General features: G+C 40.4%; 1 protein-coding gene across 1 annotated transcript in view; it reads left to right on the top strand.

The window, feature by feature from the left end:
* Window positions 1-16,124, top strand: part of elp3 (elongator acetyltransferase complex subunit 3) — a 118,092-nt gene that overhangs the window by 47,068 nt on the left and 54,900 nt on the right. The window contains exon 10 of the mRNA XM_072251086.1: window positions 7,967-8,160. Within this exon, the coding sequence (XP_072107187.1) occupies window positions 7,967-8,160 (194 nt within the window). The remainder of the gene's footprint in view (window positions 1-7,966; window positions 8,161-16,124) is intronic.

The following is a 16,124-nucleotide window of genomic DNA, read 5'->3' as shown; positions in this document are numbered from 1 at the left end:
ACTCAGGAACAGTTTCCATTAATTAGAAAGCAGCAAATGTAAACTCAGGATTAAACAAAAGAGAAAGTAAAAAAGCAAGAAACCACAAGATATGATCAAGGCTACAGAGACGTAGATTGTACATTGGGTCTATGCGTCTTAATTGGTAAGGCCAAAGTTGGAGTATTGTGTACAGTTCTGGTCACCAAATTATAGGAAAGATGTCAACAAAATTGAGAGAGTACAGAGGAGATTTACTAAAATGTTGCCTGGGTTTCATCTCCTAAGTTACAGAGAAAGGTTGAACAAGTTAGGTCTTTATTCTTTAGAGCGTAGAAGGTTGAGGGGGGACTTGATAGAAGTGTTTAAAATTATGATAGTGTTGACGTGGATAGGCTTTTTCCATTGAGAATGGGGGAAATTCAAACAAGAGGATATGAGTTGAGAGTTAAAGGGCAAAAGTTTAGGGGTAGCATGAGGGGGAACTTCTTTACTCAGAGAGTGGTAGCTGTGTGGAACGAGCTTCCAGTAGAAGTGGTTGAGGCAGGTTCGATGTTGTCATTTAAAGTTAAATTGGACAGGAAAGGAATGGAGGGTTATGGGCCGAGTGCAGGTTGGTGGGACTAGGTGAGAGTAAGAGTTTGGCACGGACTAGAAGGGCCGAGATGGCCTGTTTCCGTGCTGTAATTGTTATATGGTTATATGGTTAATATCCATGCAGCAGAGTCTGGCTTCCAATAATTTGGGCTTTCTTGCTGTTAGACCAGGAACTCATTTAGGAAAGCCTGTGCTGTAGCAGGTATACCACAGTCATCCTATGTTTGAAACAAACCTGAATAGACATCACCTACTGCACAGTGTGAAGTGTGAGACCTGAAACATCAGGACGCAATAGCAACAGACCTGAACGTCGCAATCATAATGAAGGATCACAGGTGCTTTGACATAGATGTCACCACCCTGAATGAGAAACAACAGATAGGAAACAGCCAAATTGAAGAACAGCACAATGGAGTATAAACAAGAAGAGGCATGTTTTCATAGAATGAGTTTGCTGTCAAGAATGTGCTTATTTGGTTTTGGGAGAAGTCAGGAGAATAGGATTGAGAGGGAAAATAAAGCAGCCATGATGGAATGCCGGAGGAGACTCAATGGGCTGAATCTTATCATTCTGCTCCTATGTCTTATGGTCTTATGGAATGCTCATTTTCTCAGTCCCTCGTTCTTACACTGCTCTGCACTGCTCTCTCTTTGGAGATTCAACTGCGGTTCCCTTCAGAATACTCCTTACCTCAAAAAAATGCAAGACTCTATAGATGCTGGAAATCCCGAGCATCTGATGAAGAGTCTTGGCCCAAAACATTGACTCTTTATTCTTCTCTGTAAATGCTACCTGACCCGCTGAGTTCCCGTAGCATTTAGTGTGTGTTGTTCTGTACCTCAATGGCAATTTTGCTGTTCTTGAACACAGAGGACTACTGTTACCTGTGTCACACGAGTCTCTCTTTGTTTGTCTTGTCTCCTGATTAATCTCTCATTATTCCAAATGCTCTTTCAATTTGTCTAGCTTTATCTACAACTCATTGTATCTTGTCAGATCTCCATTAATAGCCCTGGTCATGTTTAAGATAGGCATTTCATCTGGGATACCTTGAGAAAGATAATTTGGAATTTGATATTTAGGTTGGTCTTGCTTCAATCTTTGTGTGTCATCAAAGCTTTCTTCCCTGTGGACCTTGTTTACTCTTCAGCTTCCATTTCTTAGTTACATTTGTAAGTTGGTTTGTTATTGTCACATGTACTGAGGTACAGTGAAAAACTTATATTGCATACCATTTATACAGGTCAGTTCAAACTCTTATGCTCCCAGAACAGATCCTACACTATCAGGGAAACTCACTAATGCCACTGTTTTCTAAGGAGGCTGAAGAGAGCAGGGAGATGCACATCAGTACTCATGACCTTCTTCAGATATGCAGTAGGGAGCATTCTAACATGCTGTATCACTACATGGTCTTGAAACTGCACTGTGGTGGTCAAAACTACCTAATGCATTACTGCCACCAACGATCAGATACATAAACTGTCTTGTGCAGTTATATTTATTGTGTTTTTTATTATTGTGTTCTTTATCTTATGTTTTTTTTGTTCTGCATCAGATATGGGGTATCAATTAAATTTGTTCTGTACACTTGTGTACTGGAAATGACTTGAATCATGAATTAAAACAATGTTTTGAGATACTAAGGAAAACAATTACAGAATGCAAAATAAAGATTTACAATCACAGAGAGTGAGCATTTTTGCAGATATGTAACAAAGTGCAAGGTTACAAGCGGGAGATTGTGAGGTTAGGAGTCCAAGTACATTCTAGGGAACTGTTCAATAGTGTTATAACAGTGAAATAGAAGCTAAAACTTGAGTCTGGTGGTATGTGCTTTCAGGCTTTTGTATCTTGTGCCAAGTGGGAGAGGGGAGAAGAAAGATTGTCTGGTGTGGGTGATGTATTTGATTATGCTGGCTGCTTTACTGATGAGGAAGACGGTGGCATCCTCATCAATGGACTGAGCTATGTTTACAACTCTCTGCAGTTTCCTGTGGTCACTGGCAGGGATGTTGTCAAGCCATTATGTGTCTAGTTAGAATGCTTTCTATGGTGCATTAATAAACATTGGTGAGGGTCAAAGGGGATGTGCCAAATTTTTTTGGCTTCCTGAGGAAGTAGGGGTACTGGTGATCTTTCTTGTTCATAGCATCTATATGATTGGACTAGGACAGACTATTGGTGATGTGCCTGCAACCCTCTCAAACTCAGGACCAATGATGTAAACAGGAGCATATGCACCGCCCTCTGTCTGAAATCAATGACCAGCTCTTTTGTTTTACTGATATTGAGGGAAAGTGGTTGTCATGACACCATGTCACTAAGCTTTCCATCTCCTTCCTGTACTCTGAGTCTTCATTTGTTTTAAGTTCGCTGAATCAGCCATGCCCAATGTATATTGCCACCTTTGTTCCTATCTCCTGTCGCGCAGGTTCCAAGAATATCTTTTCAAGAAGAACTTTTCTGATAACTGGGACAAAACTGCTGTTTGTCAATCAGTGCAAAATTACTACTTGCATCACAGTCCCAAACAGTTTCCAGATTCCTTTCTTGTACCTGTCTCTTTACATAGACCTTGTGTTCCCACTCTCTTCTTCTCAGTGATTTTCATTTTTTTAATTTTTGACTGGCTTTTATTACTTTGTCATGGCACTGTATGTTCTAGCAATTCACTCGCATAGAATTCAACACTTTCTTAGTGCTCCTTAGTCATCAAAGATACATAGGGTGACTTTCTACTTGTCTCGTTCTAAGAATACAAATTCTTCATCCACTGAAGTTCCGAATGCCCCATTCAGATATCTGGAGTGTTTCCAATGGTCCAGGTTCTTTAGAAAGCCTCAGCCATTGATATTCTCTTTTCCATTGGACCTTTGCCTTGCCAAGTCCCTTAAAATTATAACAAAGTCCTCCATTGCCAACTTCAGTACCTGGTTACGAGTACACCGTGTTCCTGAAATGTAATTCTGAATTGAAATGCAGCCTTAGTTTCTTCTATGCTCCAGCAAATACAGGCCCAGAGAATATTTTATTAAATGGGAATTCATTAAAATAGAATATTTATCACATTCTCTGATGCCAACAAATATGCTGGTGCCATCTGAGTGCCATAATCAACCTCAGCTTGACTCACAGATAACTGTATTTTAATTTTCAATAATGTTGCCCATTTCTGACTGGTTCTATCACTGTCTAGTATGGGGAGGTCACTGCACAGGATCGGAAAAAGATGCAGAAAGTTGCAAACTCAGCCATTTCCATCATGGCCATTAGTCTCACCAGCATCGAGGACATCTTCAAAAGGTGATGGCTCAAAAAGGCAGCATCTATCAGTAAGATCCCCATCACCCAGGACATGCCCTCTTCTCATTGCTACAGTCAAGAAGGATGTACAGGAGACTGAAGACACACATTCAACACTTTCGGAACAGCTTTCACCCGTTCGCCATCAGATTTCTGAATGGATAATGAACCTCACCTTTGGTATCATTTTTTTGCCCTCTTTTTGCACTGCATATTTAATTTTTTTATACATTTCTTATTCTAATTTTTAAAGAAATATGTATTACAATGTACTGCTACCACAAAACAACAAATTTCACGACATATGTCAGTGATATTAAACCTGTTTCTGATTCCTCTATGGTTATCAATCGTGAGGAACCTCCTTTAAATATATTCTTCTACTTTCTAACATACCCCATTTCACTAATTTCAGAATCAGAATCGGGTTTAGTATCAGTGACATGTGCAGTGAAATTTGTTGTTATCTGGCAGTAGTACAGTACAAGCATAAAAATAAACTATAAATTACAAATAATAATGCAAAAATAGAATAGCAAGGTAGTGTTCATGGGTTTATGGACTGTCCAGAAATCTGATGGCAAAGGGCAGAAGCTGTTCCTAAAACATTTGAGTGTTTGTCTCTTCAGACTCCTGTAGGTCCCCATGGTAGTAATGAGAAGAGGGCATATGTCAGATGGTGAGCGTCCTGAGTGATGGATGCCACCTTCTTAAGGCAACACGATTTTGAAGATGTCCTCAATTCAGTTCTCTGCAGCCTTGTTTGATCCTATGCATTGGACCCACTGCATGGTGATGCAACCTGTCAGAATGCTCTCCACTGTACCTCTGTAGAGATTTGCTAGAGTTTTTGATAACATACCAAATCTCCTTAAACTCCTAATTAAGTAGTGCATCAGTGCGTTAGGCCCAGGATAGATCCTCTGAGATGTTAACACCCCAGAACTTAAAGCTGCTCACTCTTCCCATCACTGACCGCCCCCCCCAGTGAGGACTGGTGTGTGTTGTCGCTGCTTCTCCTTTCTGAAGTCCACAGTCAATTCCTTGGTCTTGCTGATGCTGAATGTAACTTTGCTGTTACAACATCACTCAACCAGCTAATCTATCTTGCTCCTGTACGCTTCCTCTTCTCCGTCTGAGGTTCTGCTAATAACATGGGTGAATTTATAGATGGCATTTTGCTGTGCTTTGTCACATGTTCGTGAATGTGGAGAGAGTAGAACAACAGGCATCTTGTTTTGAGCTCCTCATATGTCTGTATGCTTTGGTTAACTATGGCTTAATTCAAAATTGTCCATCTAAAGCCATCAACATCAGGAGCAATGGTGGTTAGTGTGTGTGGTGGTGAGGCAGTGAGGGGAGGAGGAATTGTACACTTAGATTTCCAAGAAATCTCAGAATCTTAAATGTATTATCAAAGCACTCATTGGCCATTTTACTAGGTACACTTACACACCTCTTGTTAATGCAAATATCTAATCAGTCAATCAGCTGCACAACAATGCATAGAAGTATGAAGGGATGGTCAAGAAGTTCAGTTGTCGTTCGTACTAAATATCAGAATGGGGGAAGAAATGTGAGCTAAGTGATTTTGACTATGGAATTGTTGTGCCAGATGGTGTGATTTGAGTATCTCAGAAACTGCTGATCTCTTGGGATTGACACACACAGCAGTCTAGAGTTTACAGAGAATGGTACAAAAAGCAACAAAATATTCAGTAAGTGGTAATTCTGTGGTCAAAGATGCCTTGTTGATGAGGGAGGTTGAAGAAGAATGTTCAGACTTATTCAAGCTGACAGGAATGCGATAGTGGTTATAATGATGATGTGCAGAAGAACATCACTGAATGCACAACACCTTCATCCTTCAAGTGGGTGGATACAGCAGCAGAAAACCACACCGGGTTCCACTCCTGTACATAATAAAGTGGCCACGAGTGTATATGTTACTGTGTACTACCTTGAGATTCATTTTCTTGCAGGCATTTACAGAAAAATAAAGAACTACAATAGAATATATGAAAAACTTAAACCATCAATCTCCTGAATCAGTGTGGATAACAGCACTCACCTCAACTCTGAACTGATTCTATAACCTAAGGACTCACTTTCAAACTCGTGTTTTCAGTATTATTTATTTTACTACATCTTACTTGCACTTTCTTCTTTTGTACATTGATTGTAAGTCAGTTCAGGATCTTCGGACGTGCTTTCATTGCTGAGTCTTTCACTGCGAATGGGAGAGCCTGGCCAAGTGTTGCTGATGTAGATTTATAATGTGTCATGTTGCCTCTCGGCTGTGCTACTGCAACTGAGCTGGTTCAGATTGGCGTCCAGCCCAGTTTTGTCATGTAACTGGATGGGTAATGAGAGAATAACTCCACTACAATAACCAGCAGTGACAACACAGTAAGATTAAATGCATTTTTCTGTTTATCAACTAGTCAATGTTTCTCAGTAATAACATAGCATTGATTGTTCAGTATTAATAGGTAATGAATGATCATTATTGCGATTAATTTCGATTACAGAGGAAACTGAGTGACATTTTCTGTGAGTAGTGTCTCTGCTGACAAGTTGCCTAAGTGAGATAGTTGCCTGCATTTGGCCCTCATCCCTCTGAACCTTTCTTGTCAATGTGCCTACCCAAATGTCTTTTAAATGTTGTAACTGTACCTGCCTCAGCCACTTCCTCTTCCATATACGCACCTCCCTCTGAGGGAAAAAAAGTAGCCCCTCAGGACCTTTTAAATTTTTTTGCCTTATTTTATACCCAGGTGCTCTATAAGACATAGGAGCAGAATCAGATCATTTGACCCATGTCAGTTCCACCATTCGATCATGGCTAATTTATTTTCCCTCTTATCCCGTTTCTCCTCTTCTCCCTGTGACCTTTGATGCCTTTTCTACGAAAGAACCTATCAACCTCTGCTTCAAGTATACCCAGTGATTTGCCCTCCACAGCCATCTGTGGCAGTGATTTCCACAGATTCATCACCCTCTAGCATCACCCTCATTTCTGTTCTAAAGGTACATCCTTGTATTCTGAGGCTGCGCCCTAGTTTTAGACTCCCATATCCTGGGGAAAAGACTGTGGCTATTTAGATTATCTATGCTCCTTATGATTTTATGAATATCTATAAGGTCATTACTCAGCCTCCTACATTCATCTCAGTCTATACCAGCCTTTCCTTATAACTCAAGTCTTCCAGTCCTAGCAACACCCTCATTTAAGCTTTTCCAGTTTAAGTCATTCTTCCCATGTAGAAGCTTTAGAGAGGATTCAGAGAAAATTTACCAGGATGCTGCCTTGATAGAGAACTTGTGTTATGAGAATAGTTTGAGTGAGCTAGGGCTTTTCTCTTTGGAGCGAAGGAGGATGAGTGGCAACTTGATAGAAGTGTATAAGATGATAAGAGGCATAGAGGAAGTGGATAGCCAGAGACATTTCCCCAGGATGGAAATTGCTAATACAAGGGGGCATCATTTTGAGGTGATTGGGCGAAAGTACAGTGGGATGTCAGAGTTAAGTTTATTACAGGAGACTGGTGGGTGCGTGGAATGCCCTGCCAGGCTTGGTGGTAGAGGCAGGTACATTAGGGAGATTTAAGAAACTCTTAGATAGGCACATGGTTGATAGAAAATGGAGGGTTATATAGGAGGGAAGTATTAGATTGATCTTAGAGTAGGTTAAAAAGTTGGCATTACATCATGGGCCGAAAGGCCTGTATTGTGTTGTTCTGTTCAATGTTCTGTAACAGGGTAACCAGAACTATACACAATACTCCAAATGTGGCCTTGCCAATAAGTTTTACAGCTATAACATGACCTCCAAATTCCTGTACTGAATTTCTTGGCTGATAAAGGCAAGCAGGCCAAGTGCCTTCTTCACTACCCTGTCTACATGTGTTGCTACTTTCAAGGACCTATGTGCCTAAGTCTCTCAACGACATAGTTTATAAGGGGTATAATCTCCACTCTGTTTGCATCCTGGGCAGTTTTCACTAGCTACCAGGGAAATATACAGAATGGCCCTGTTGGTTTCTTTTCCAGTGATTTTCAGTGTTTCTTCTGTTTCAGGAGTTCTTTGAAAACCCTGCTTTTCGCCCTGATGGTATGAAGCTGTACCCTACCCTGGTGATCCGTGGCACAGGACTTTATGAACTCTGGAAAACCGGCCGATACAAAAGTTACTCTCCCAGCACATTGGTGGATTTAGTGGCTCGGATTCTTGCACTTGTACCCCCATGGACACGGGTATATCGCGTTCAGAGGTATATTGTGGCAGAATCTTTTATTATGCTTTTTTACATGACAACCACTTTCATTATGCTCCTTTTAAGAAAGGAATAATTATTTTTGTTTGTGTGCGTAAATTAATTTCTGGGGGTATCATAGTACTGAATTTATAGTATTCAGGAGATACGATAAAAATTGCTCTGCAGTTGTTGAAAATGAGATTCATCCAGTCAAACTACGCAACATTAAATGCATCGTTTGTGATGATGTTCAATATAATACCGAACATTGAAAGGCCTAGGCGATGTTTCCAATAGTGGGAGAGTTTAGGTCCAAGGGCACGGCCTCAGAATAGAAAGGTGTCTCTTTAGAACAGAGATGAGAAAGAAATTCTTTAGTTTGGGGTTAGTGAATCTGTGGAGTTCATTGCCACTGATTGCTGTGAAGGTCAAGTCATTGGGTATACTTAAAGCGGAGGTTATTGATTACTAAGAGTGTCAAAGATTATAGGAAGCAGGCACTTGATCTATTTTTATGTTGTCTTTTCTGTAATCTACCAATGGGCCAAAAACTTGAGGAAATTTAGAAGGAAACAGAAAATGTTTAAACATCTGAAGTGCTGCATATCAATTTCTTGGCTGCAATTTCAGGATTGCATTCCAAATGCAGATTTTGTAAACTAACTTAATTGAAGTATATACTGAATGCTTTTTTAAAAGTTTCATATACTTTAGATGGTATCTTTGCATCTTATTTAATTGCTGTACCAGAAAACATTTGTGTGCAGATCCTTACGTCAGACTTCATTTTGAACAATTATAAAAATGGCATTCTTCATGTTTACAGATGTGAGGTAGGACCATTTTCAAGTGTCTTATCTTGGATCGGGTCCACAGCATTCTAAAGGTGGAGGGTGAACATCTATAAGTCGTGAGACATAAGGTTATGGAAAGAAGGCAGAAGAATTGGGTTGAGAGGGATAATAAATCAAATGATGGAATAGCGGAGCAGACTCGATTGGCTGAATTCTTCTCCTGTTTGTTCTTATGGTATCATAGTACTGAACTTATAGTATTCTGTAGATATCTCAAAACATGCTCTACAGTTTTTGAAAGCAAGGTTCATTCATTCAAGCTATACAACATCAAATGCATCCACATTGTGCTATTTTTCATTTGTGTCCAATGTAATACCGAATATGAAAGGTCTAGGTTGAGTGGGTGTGCAGAGAATGTTTCCGGTAGTGGGATAAACCTTTCAAATATTGAAAGGACCAGATCGAGTGTAAGTTTCCAATGGGCCAAATGGCTTAATTCTGGTTTTATGTCTTATGGCCTTTTGGCCATGTGTTAGGTTACAGTGGATATTCTTTACTTGCATTGTACCCAGTGGTTGGTTGGTTGCTATTCTCCCATTAGAGTTTATTTCCTTGATCTGGTGTCCTTCCCATTACTCACTTAGTAGCTCCATTGACATGAGTGTATCGCATTCAGGGGTACATTATGGCAACGGCTTTACCGAGCTTCACCCCATCCTTCTCCAAGCAGAGCCCTCCGGACAAGCTCAAATTCACATTCAAGTTTATTGTCATTCAATTGTACACAAGTATGGAGCTAAATGCAACAATGTTCCTGTGGGACCAAGGTGCAAAACACAGTGCATGTATCACATACGGCACATAAAATAATATTAATACAATAATGTTAAAAGATTTTTTAAGAAGTATTTTATAGATGTACAAGTCATTAAGTGCACATATAATTAAATATACAACGGTGTAATGTTGCTGGCATTGTCGTAAATAGTGTGTACTGGGTGTTAGTAAGAATTGAAGAAATAAGCACCTGTAGCCCCTGGAGCACCATTCAATAACATGTAGCTGACCTTTTACCACAGTGCCACTCTTCTGTACTAGCCCTACATCCATTGATTCTCATAGCAGTTAACACAACAATTTACAGTGCCAGTGATCAGGTTTCAAATCCTGCCGCTGCCTGTAAGGAGTTTGTACGTTCTCCCCGTGACTGTGTGGGGGTCTTTTGGCAGCTCCGGTTTACTGCTGCATTGAAAGGTTGTGTGGGTTAGGGTTAGTAAATTGTGAGCAAGTATTTTACATCAGTCTTCACTGTGGAAAACACTAGCAGTATGCTGGATGTTTTAGAGTGTCAAGGGACAGAAGTGAGTGCAGATGCTATTACTAGGGAGAAGGTGCTTGGGAAACTGAAAGGTCTGAAGCTAGGTAAGTCACCTGGACCAGGTGGACTATACCCCAGGGTTCTGAAAGAGGTAGCTAAAGAGACTGCGGAAGCATTAGTAATGATTTTTCAAGAATCACTAGATTCTGGAATGGTCCTGGAGGACTGTAAAATTGCAAATGCCATTCCACTCTTTCAGAAGTGAGGGAGGTAGGAGAAAGAAAATTATAGGCCAGCTAGATTGACCTCAGTGGTTGGGAAGATGTTGTTAAGAATGTGGTTTCTGAGCACTTGGAGGCACATGATAAAATAGGCCAAAGTCAAGGTGCCACACAAGAAGCTGCTTATCAAGATAAGAACCCAAAGTATTACAGGAAAGATACCAGCGTTGGTAGAACATTAACTTATTGGCAGTAGGCGAAGTGTGGGAATTAAGGGAGCCATTTCTGATTGGCTGCTGGTGACTAGTGGTGTTCCGCAGGGATTGATGTTGGAACTGCTTCTTTTCATGTTGCATGTCAATGATATGGAATTGATGGCTTTGTGATGAGATTTGTGGACAGTACAAAGATAAGTGGAGGGGTAGATAGTGTTGAGGAAGCAGGGAGGCTGCGAAAAGACTTGGACAGTTTAGGAGAATGGGCAAAGAAGTGGCAAATGGCATACAGTGTCAGGAAGTGTACAGTCATGCACTTTGGTAGAAGGAATAAAAGCAGACTTTTTTCCGAATGGGTAGGAAATTCAAAAAGCCAAGGTGCAAAGGGACTTGGCGGTCCTCATACAAGATACCTTAAAGGTTAATTTGCAGGTTGAGCTGGTGATGAGGAAGGCAAATGCAATGTTAGCATTCATTTCGAGAGGACTAGAATATAAAAACAAAGAAGTAATGCTGAAGCTTTATAAGGTACTGGCGAGGCCTCACTTGGAGTATTGTGAACAGTTTTGGGTCCCTTATTTAAGAAACAATGTGCTGACATTGGAACGCTTTCAAAGCAGGCAAGAGTGATTCTGGGAATGAAAAGGTGATCGTATAATGAGCGATTGATTTACTCACTGGAATTTTGAAGAATGAAGAGGGATCTCATTGAAACCTATTGAATATTGGAAGGCTTAGATAGAGTAAGTATGGAAAAGATGTTTCCTATGGTAGGGGTATCTAGGACCCGGAGGGCACAGCTTCAGAATAGAGGGATGTTTGTTTAGAAAGGAGTTGAGGAGGAATTTCTTTAGCCAGAGGTGGTTGAATCTGTGGCATCCATTGCTACAGGCAGCTGTGGAGGCCAGGTCATTGGGTTTACATAGGACTGATTTTGATAGATTCTTGATTAGTCAGAGCATGAAAAGATATGGGGAGAAGGCAGGAGAATGGGTTTGAGAGGGAAATGGATCAGCCATGAGGAAATGGCGGAGCAAACTTGATTGACGAATGGTGTAATTCTGTTCCTATGTCTTACAATATTATGGCTTTATGCCAAGATATGTTGGTTCTGGAAGTGTGGCGACACTTGTGGGCTGCCTCCAGTACATCCTCGGACTGTGTTGCTCATTGATGCAAACATGATCTGTAGATCAGCCCCATTGGCCGTTCTTTCCTTTATATCTATTGAAGTTCTTGATCAGCAAAAATATATCAGTATCAATCTTAAATTTCAAATGAGAACCATCGTCCTTAGCCTTTGAGATAGTTATTTACATTATTTTTGTTTAAAAATGCACTAGGATTTTTTTTTCTCAATTTCTTGGCTGAAATTAAGCACTCTTGTTCTGAAATTTACCTTGACCCTGTTAAATACACAAATAATTTAAAGAACTTGGTAAATTCTTTTCAGTTCTCTGTATATAAAGATATATGCATTGTGTACTTATGATTTAACTCACTTTTCTTAGTGTCATTCTGAATGGTGCCACATCTCTTCAACATCAAAATCATCTTCCCTAGAGTATGATGCTCAAATCTGAACCCAGAACTCCAGATGTGGTCTGAATGCTCTGTGCACTTGAAGCAATGTATCTTCCTTTTGTATTCTAAACTTCTTGAGGTGAAGCACCTATATCAGCACCTTAACTTTATTGGTTTTCCAGAGATACTAGTCTCTTCCTACTAAGGAAGTATTTGTTTTTTTTCTTTCTTGAACTGAAGTGTACAACCTTGCACTTGACTAAATTGAATTGTTATCTGCCACAGTTTTCCCCATTCATTTAAAATGTCTGTATCTCTTTGTAAACCCCTGCTTCAATCCACAAGGTTTTTGTTTTAATATCATGAGTGTTTAATACATCAAAGAAAATAGAGAAAAAAAAATTAAATTTCCACATGACATAATGAGATAAAAGAGTACATTGTGGTTCCAGTAATGACCAATATTGGCACGGTTAGATGGGTGTTTTATTCTTTGGGGAATGATAAATATATATACTGGCCAAAGAGTAATCTGTTGAAGAATAATCATTGTGTTCTGTACTGTGAACCATGCTTGAATCTTCTTAAAATCTAATAGAATATCAGCCCTTCGAGAAATCAAATTTATTGTGTCTTAAAATAGACTAAGCAAAAGAATGATATCTTCACATCACTTGTGCCTGCAGCACTCTAAATTTATTGGCTTCTTGCTCATAAATTGTACCCTTTTTCTGATATCTCTACATTAAAGTAAGTCTGCTATTTTGCCTCGTGTATTGAGTGCCTTTCAATGCATTTGAACTGCTATGGGTCATCCTTTCTTCAAGTACCTGTGTGATGAAATAACAGCTTCCAGGAAGCCCATTATTTCAGTTCTGTAGCTCTGTGGATTTTAAATTGCGATTCATAGTGAGACACATAGCTCAAGATGATGAATTGATCACTGCAGTGTGATAGGCACAGAAGAGCTAAACCCAAAGGGAAGTTCAGCCAAACTCTAGTACAGTAAATTACTGATTTTAAAAGGAAGAATATATCACCCCTGCACCACCTCCCCCTCATCCTTCCAGATTAATGATTTCCTCTATCTGCTTGAACTGATACTGAAAGAGTGTATTCCCCGGTGTAAATGACCCCTTCGAGGGACTGCTGTCATTTTGGGACTCTCTTCTGGTTTGATGACCTATTTATTTTTCAAGATGGTGCTGTTAGCTTTCATTTTAAGCACAACATCTCAAATTATGCAGCATCCTCCCTGTATAGGACTAAAATGCTCTGGGTTACAGGTGTTAAGTTCCTGGGGGACTTGCCATTGCCTTCTGACAAGTGTAACAGGGCCCATTGGAGCCACAACATGAGAGCTTTGGATTCCAGCTGGACAGGTGATCTAGAAGTGCCAGGACGCTGATACATTGATGTGTTACAGGAGGTACCCTTTCACTTAGCAGCAGAGTGCTTTCAAAGTCAGGAACAAGCTTCCACCTGCATCCAACTGAAAGAATCTCTTTGATACCTCACTGCCTGGTTGTGACAAAAGATAAACATAAACCATAGAACATTACCACACAGTACAGGTCCTTTGGCCCATGATATTGTGCCAACCTTTGAGCCTACTCCACAATCCATCTAGCCCTTTCCTCCCACAAATCCCTCCATTTTTCTTTCATCCATGTGCTTATCTAAGACTCTCTTAAATGTCCCTAAGGTATCTGCCTCCACCACTACCCCTGGCAGTACATTCCATGTATCCAGCACTATTTTCTTTGTGTAAAAGCGTGTTCCACACATCATCCACTGTGTGTCCTGACTCTGATATCCTCCCTGGAATATCCTCCCATCACCTTAAAGTTATGGCTGCTTGCTTAGAATTCTGATTCTTTCTCTTGATTTCTATGGCATAGGAGCAGGATTAGGCTATTCAGTCCATTGAGTCTGCTTTACCATTTCATCATGGCTGATCCATTTTCCTCTCAACCCCATTCTCCTGCCTTCTCCCCATAACATTTCGCACCCTCAGTAATCAAGAAACTATCAACCCTATTGGCTCTTCACATAATCCTGGAATATCTGGACGGCAAAGATGCATACATCTGGATGCTTGTTATCAACTACAGCTCGGTATTCCATGCCATCATCCCCTCAGAACTAATCAGTAAATTCCAAGACCTGGGCTTCAATACCCCCTTGTGCAATTGGATCCTGTATTTCCTCACTTGAAGACTTCAGTCAGTTCAGATTGAGAACAACATCTCCTCCACGATCTCCATCAACACAGGGATGTGTGCTTTACCCCTGCTCTGCTCATTTTACACCTGTGACTGTGTGGCTAAGTACAGCTGCAACACCATATACAAGTTTGCTGGTAACACCACCGTTGTAAGCCATATCAAAGATGGTGATGAATCTGCATACAGCAGGAAGATTGAAAATTTGGTTGAGTTGTGAAATAACAACAACTCTTCATTCAATGTCAGTAAGATCAAGGAACTGATTGTAGACTTCAGGAGAGGGAAACCAGAGGCCCATGAGCCAGTACTCATTGGAGGATCAGATGTGGAGAGGGTCAGTAACTTTAAATTCTTGGGTGTCACTATCTCAAAGAACCTTTACTGGCCCCATCGTATGTATAATTGCAAAGAAAGCATGCCAGTGCCTCTGCTTCCTCAGGAGTCAGTGGAGATTCTGCATGTCATGAATGGTCACAATCCAGAAGTCGATTATACTCTTTTCCATAGATGCTTCCTGGCCTGCTGAGTTCCTCCAGCATCTACAGATTTTCTCTTGTTTGTGGTATCTTGTTTGAAGTAATTGGCTAGCTTACCTTCAGATTTCATCTTTTTCCCCTTATGGTTTTTTTTAGTAACCTTCTGTTGATGTTTAAAAGTTTCCCAATCCTCTAACTTTACACAATTGTTTGCTCTAATATATGCCCTCTCTTTTGCTTTTATGTTGGTTTTGACCTCCCTTGTCAGTCATGGTTGTGTCATCCTGCCTTTAAAGTACCTAATCTTCTTTACCTAATCTATCCTGAGCCTACCGATTTGCTCCCAGATTGCTGCTCTGCCATCTTCCCAGCTAGTGTCCCTTTTCAATCAACTTTGGCCAGCTCCTCTTTCATGCCTCTGTAATTTGCTTTACTCCACCGTAATACTGATGCATCAGACTTTTGCTTGTCCCTTAAATTGCAGGGTGAATTCTATCATATTATGATCTCTGTCTTCGAAGGGTTCTTTTACCTTAAACTCCCAAATCAAATCCAGTTCATTACACAATACCCACTCCAGAATAGCTGATCCCTTGTGGTCTCGACTGTAAGCTGCTTTAAAAAGTCAACTTGTAGGTATTCTACAAATCTCTCTCTTGGGATCCAGCTCTAACTTGATTTTCCTAATCTACCTGCATATTGAAATCCCCTATGTTTATCGTAACTTTCACCTCTCTTGCTGCAGATGTTGGAAATCGGAAATAAAAACAAATAATACTGGATATGGTCAGCTGGTCAAATAGGGTCTGTGGAGAGAGGCTTGCCATCTGACAAGAGGGCAGCATCGTGCCCACAGACTCTGTAGGACCTTTTGAATGTTACTCGATTTTTCTGGTTTTATTGTAGACTGAGAAAAGTGTTTGTGGAACAGATTGTGAACAATGAAGTCGGGGGATTGAGTTCAAGTGCTGCGAGGTAACGTTGCAGCTCTATAAAACCCTGGTCCCAGCATAATTGGAATATTATGTTCATTTGAAGTTACCTCCTTCTGGGAAGAATGTGGAATATTTGGAGAGGGTTCAGAGGAGATTTACCAGGATGCTGCATGGATTAGAGAGCATGTCTTATGAGGAAAGGTTGAGCAAGCTAGCCCTTTTCTCTTTTGAGTGAAGGAGGATGAGAGGTACAGTAACTTGATAG

This window comes from Mobula birostris, chromosome 2 (assembly GCF_030028105.1).
Source record: "Mobula birostris isolate sMobBir1 chromosome 2, sMobBir1.hap1, whole genome shotgun sequence".
Classification (NCBI taxonomy): domain Eukaryota; kingdom Metazoa; phylum Chordata; class Chondrichthyes; order Myliobatiformes; family Myliobatidae; genus Mobula; species Mobula birostris.
Note: the sequence above shows the minus strand (reverse complement) of the source record. Positions and strands in the feature narration are given on the sequence as shown.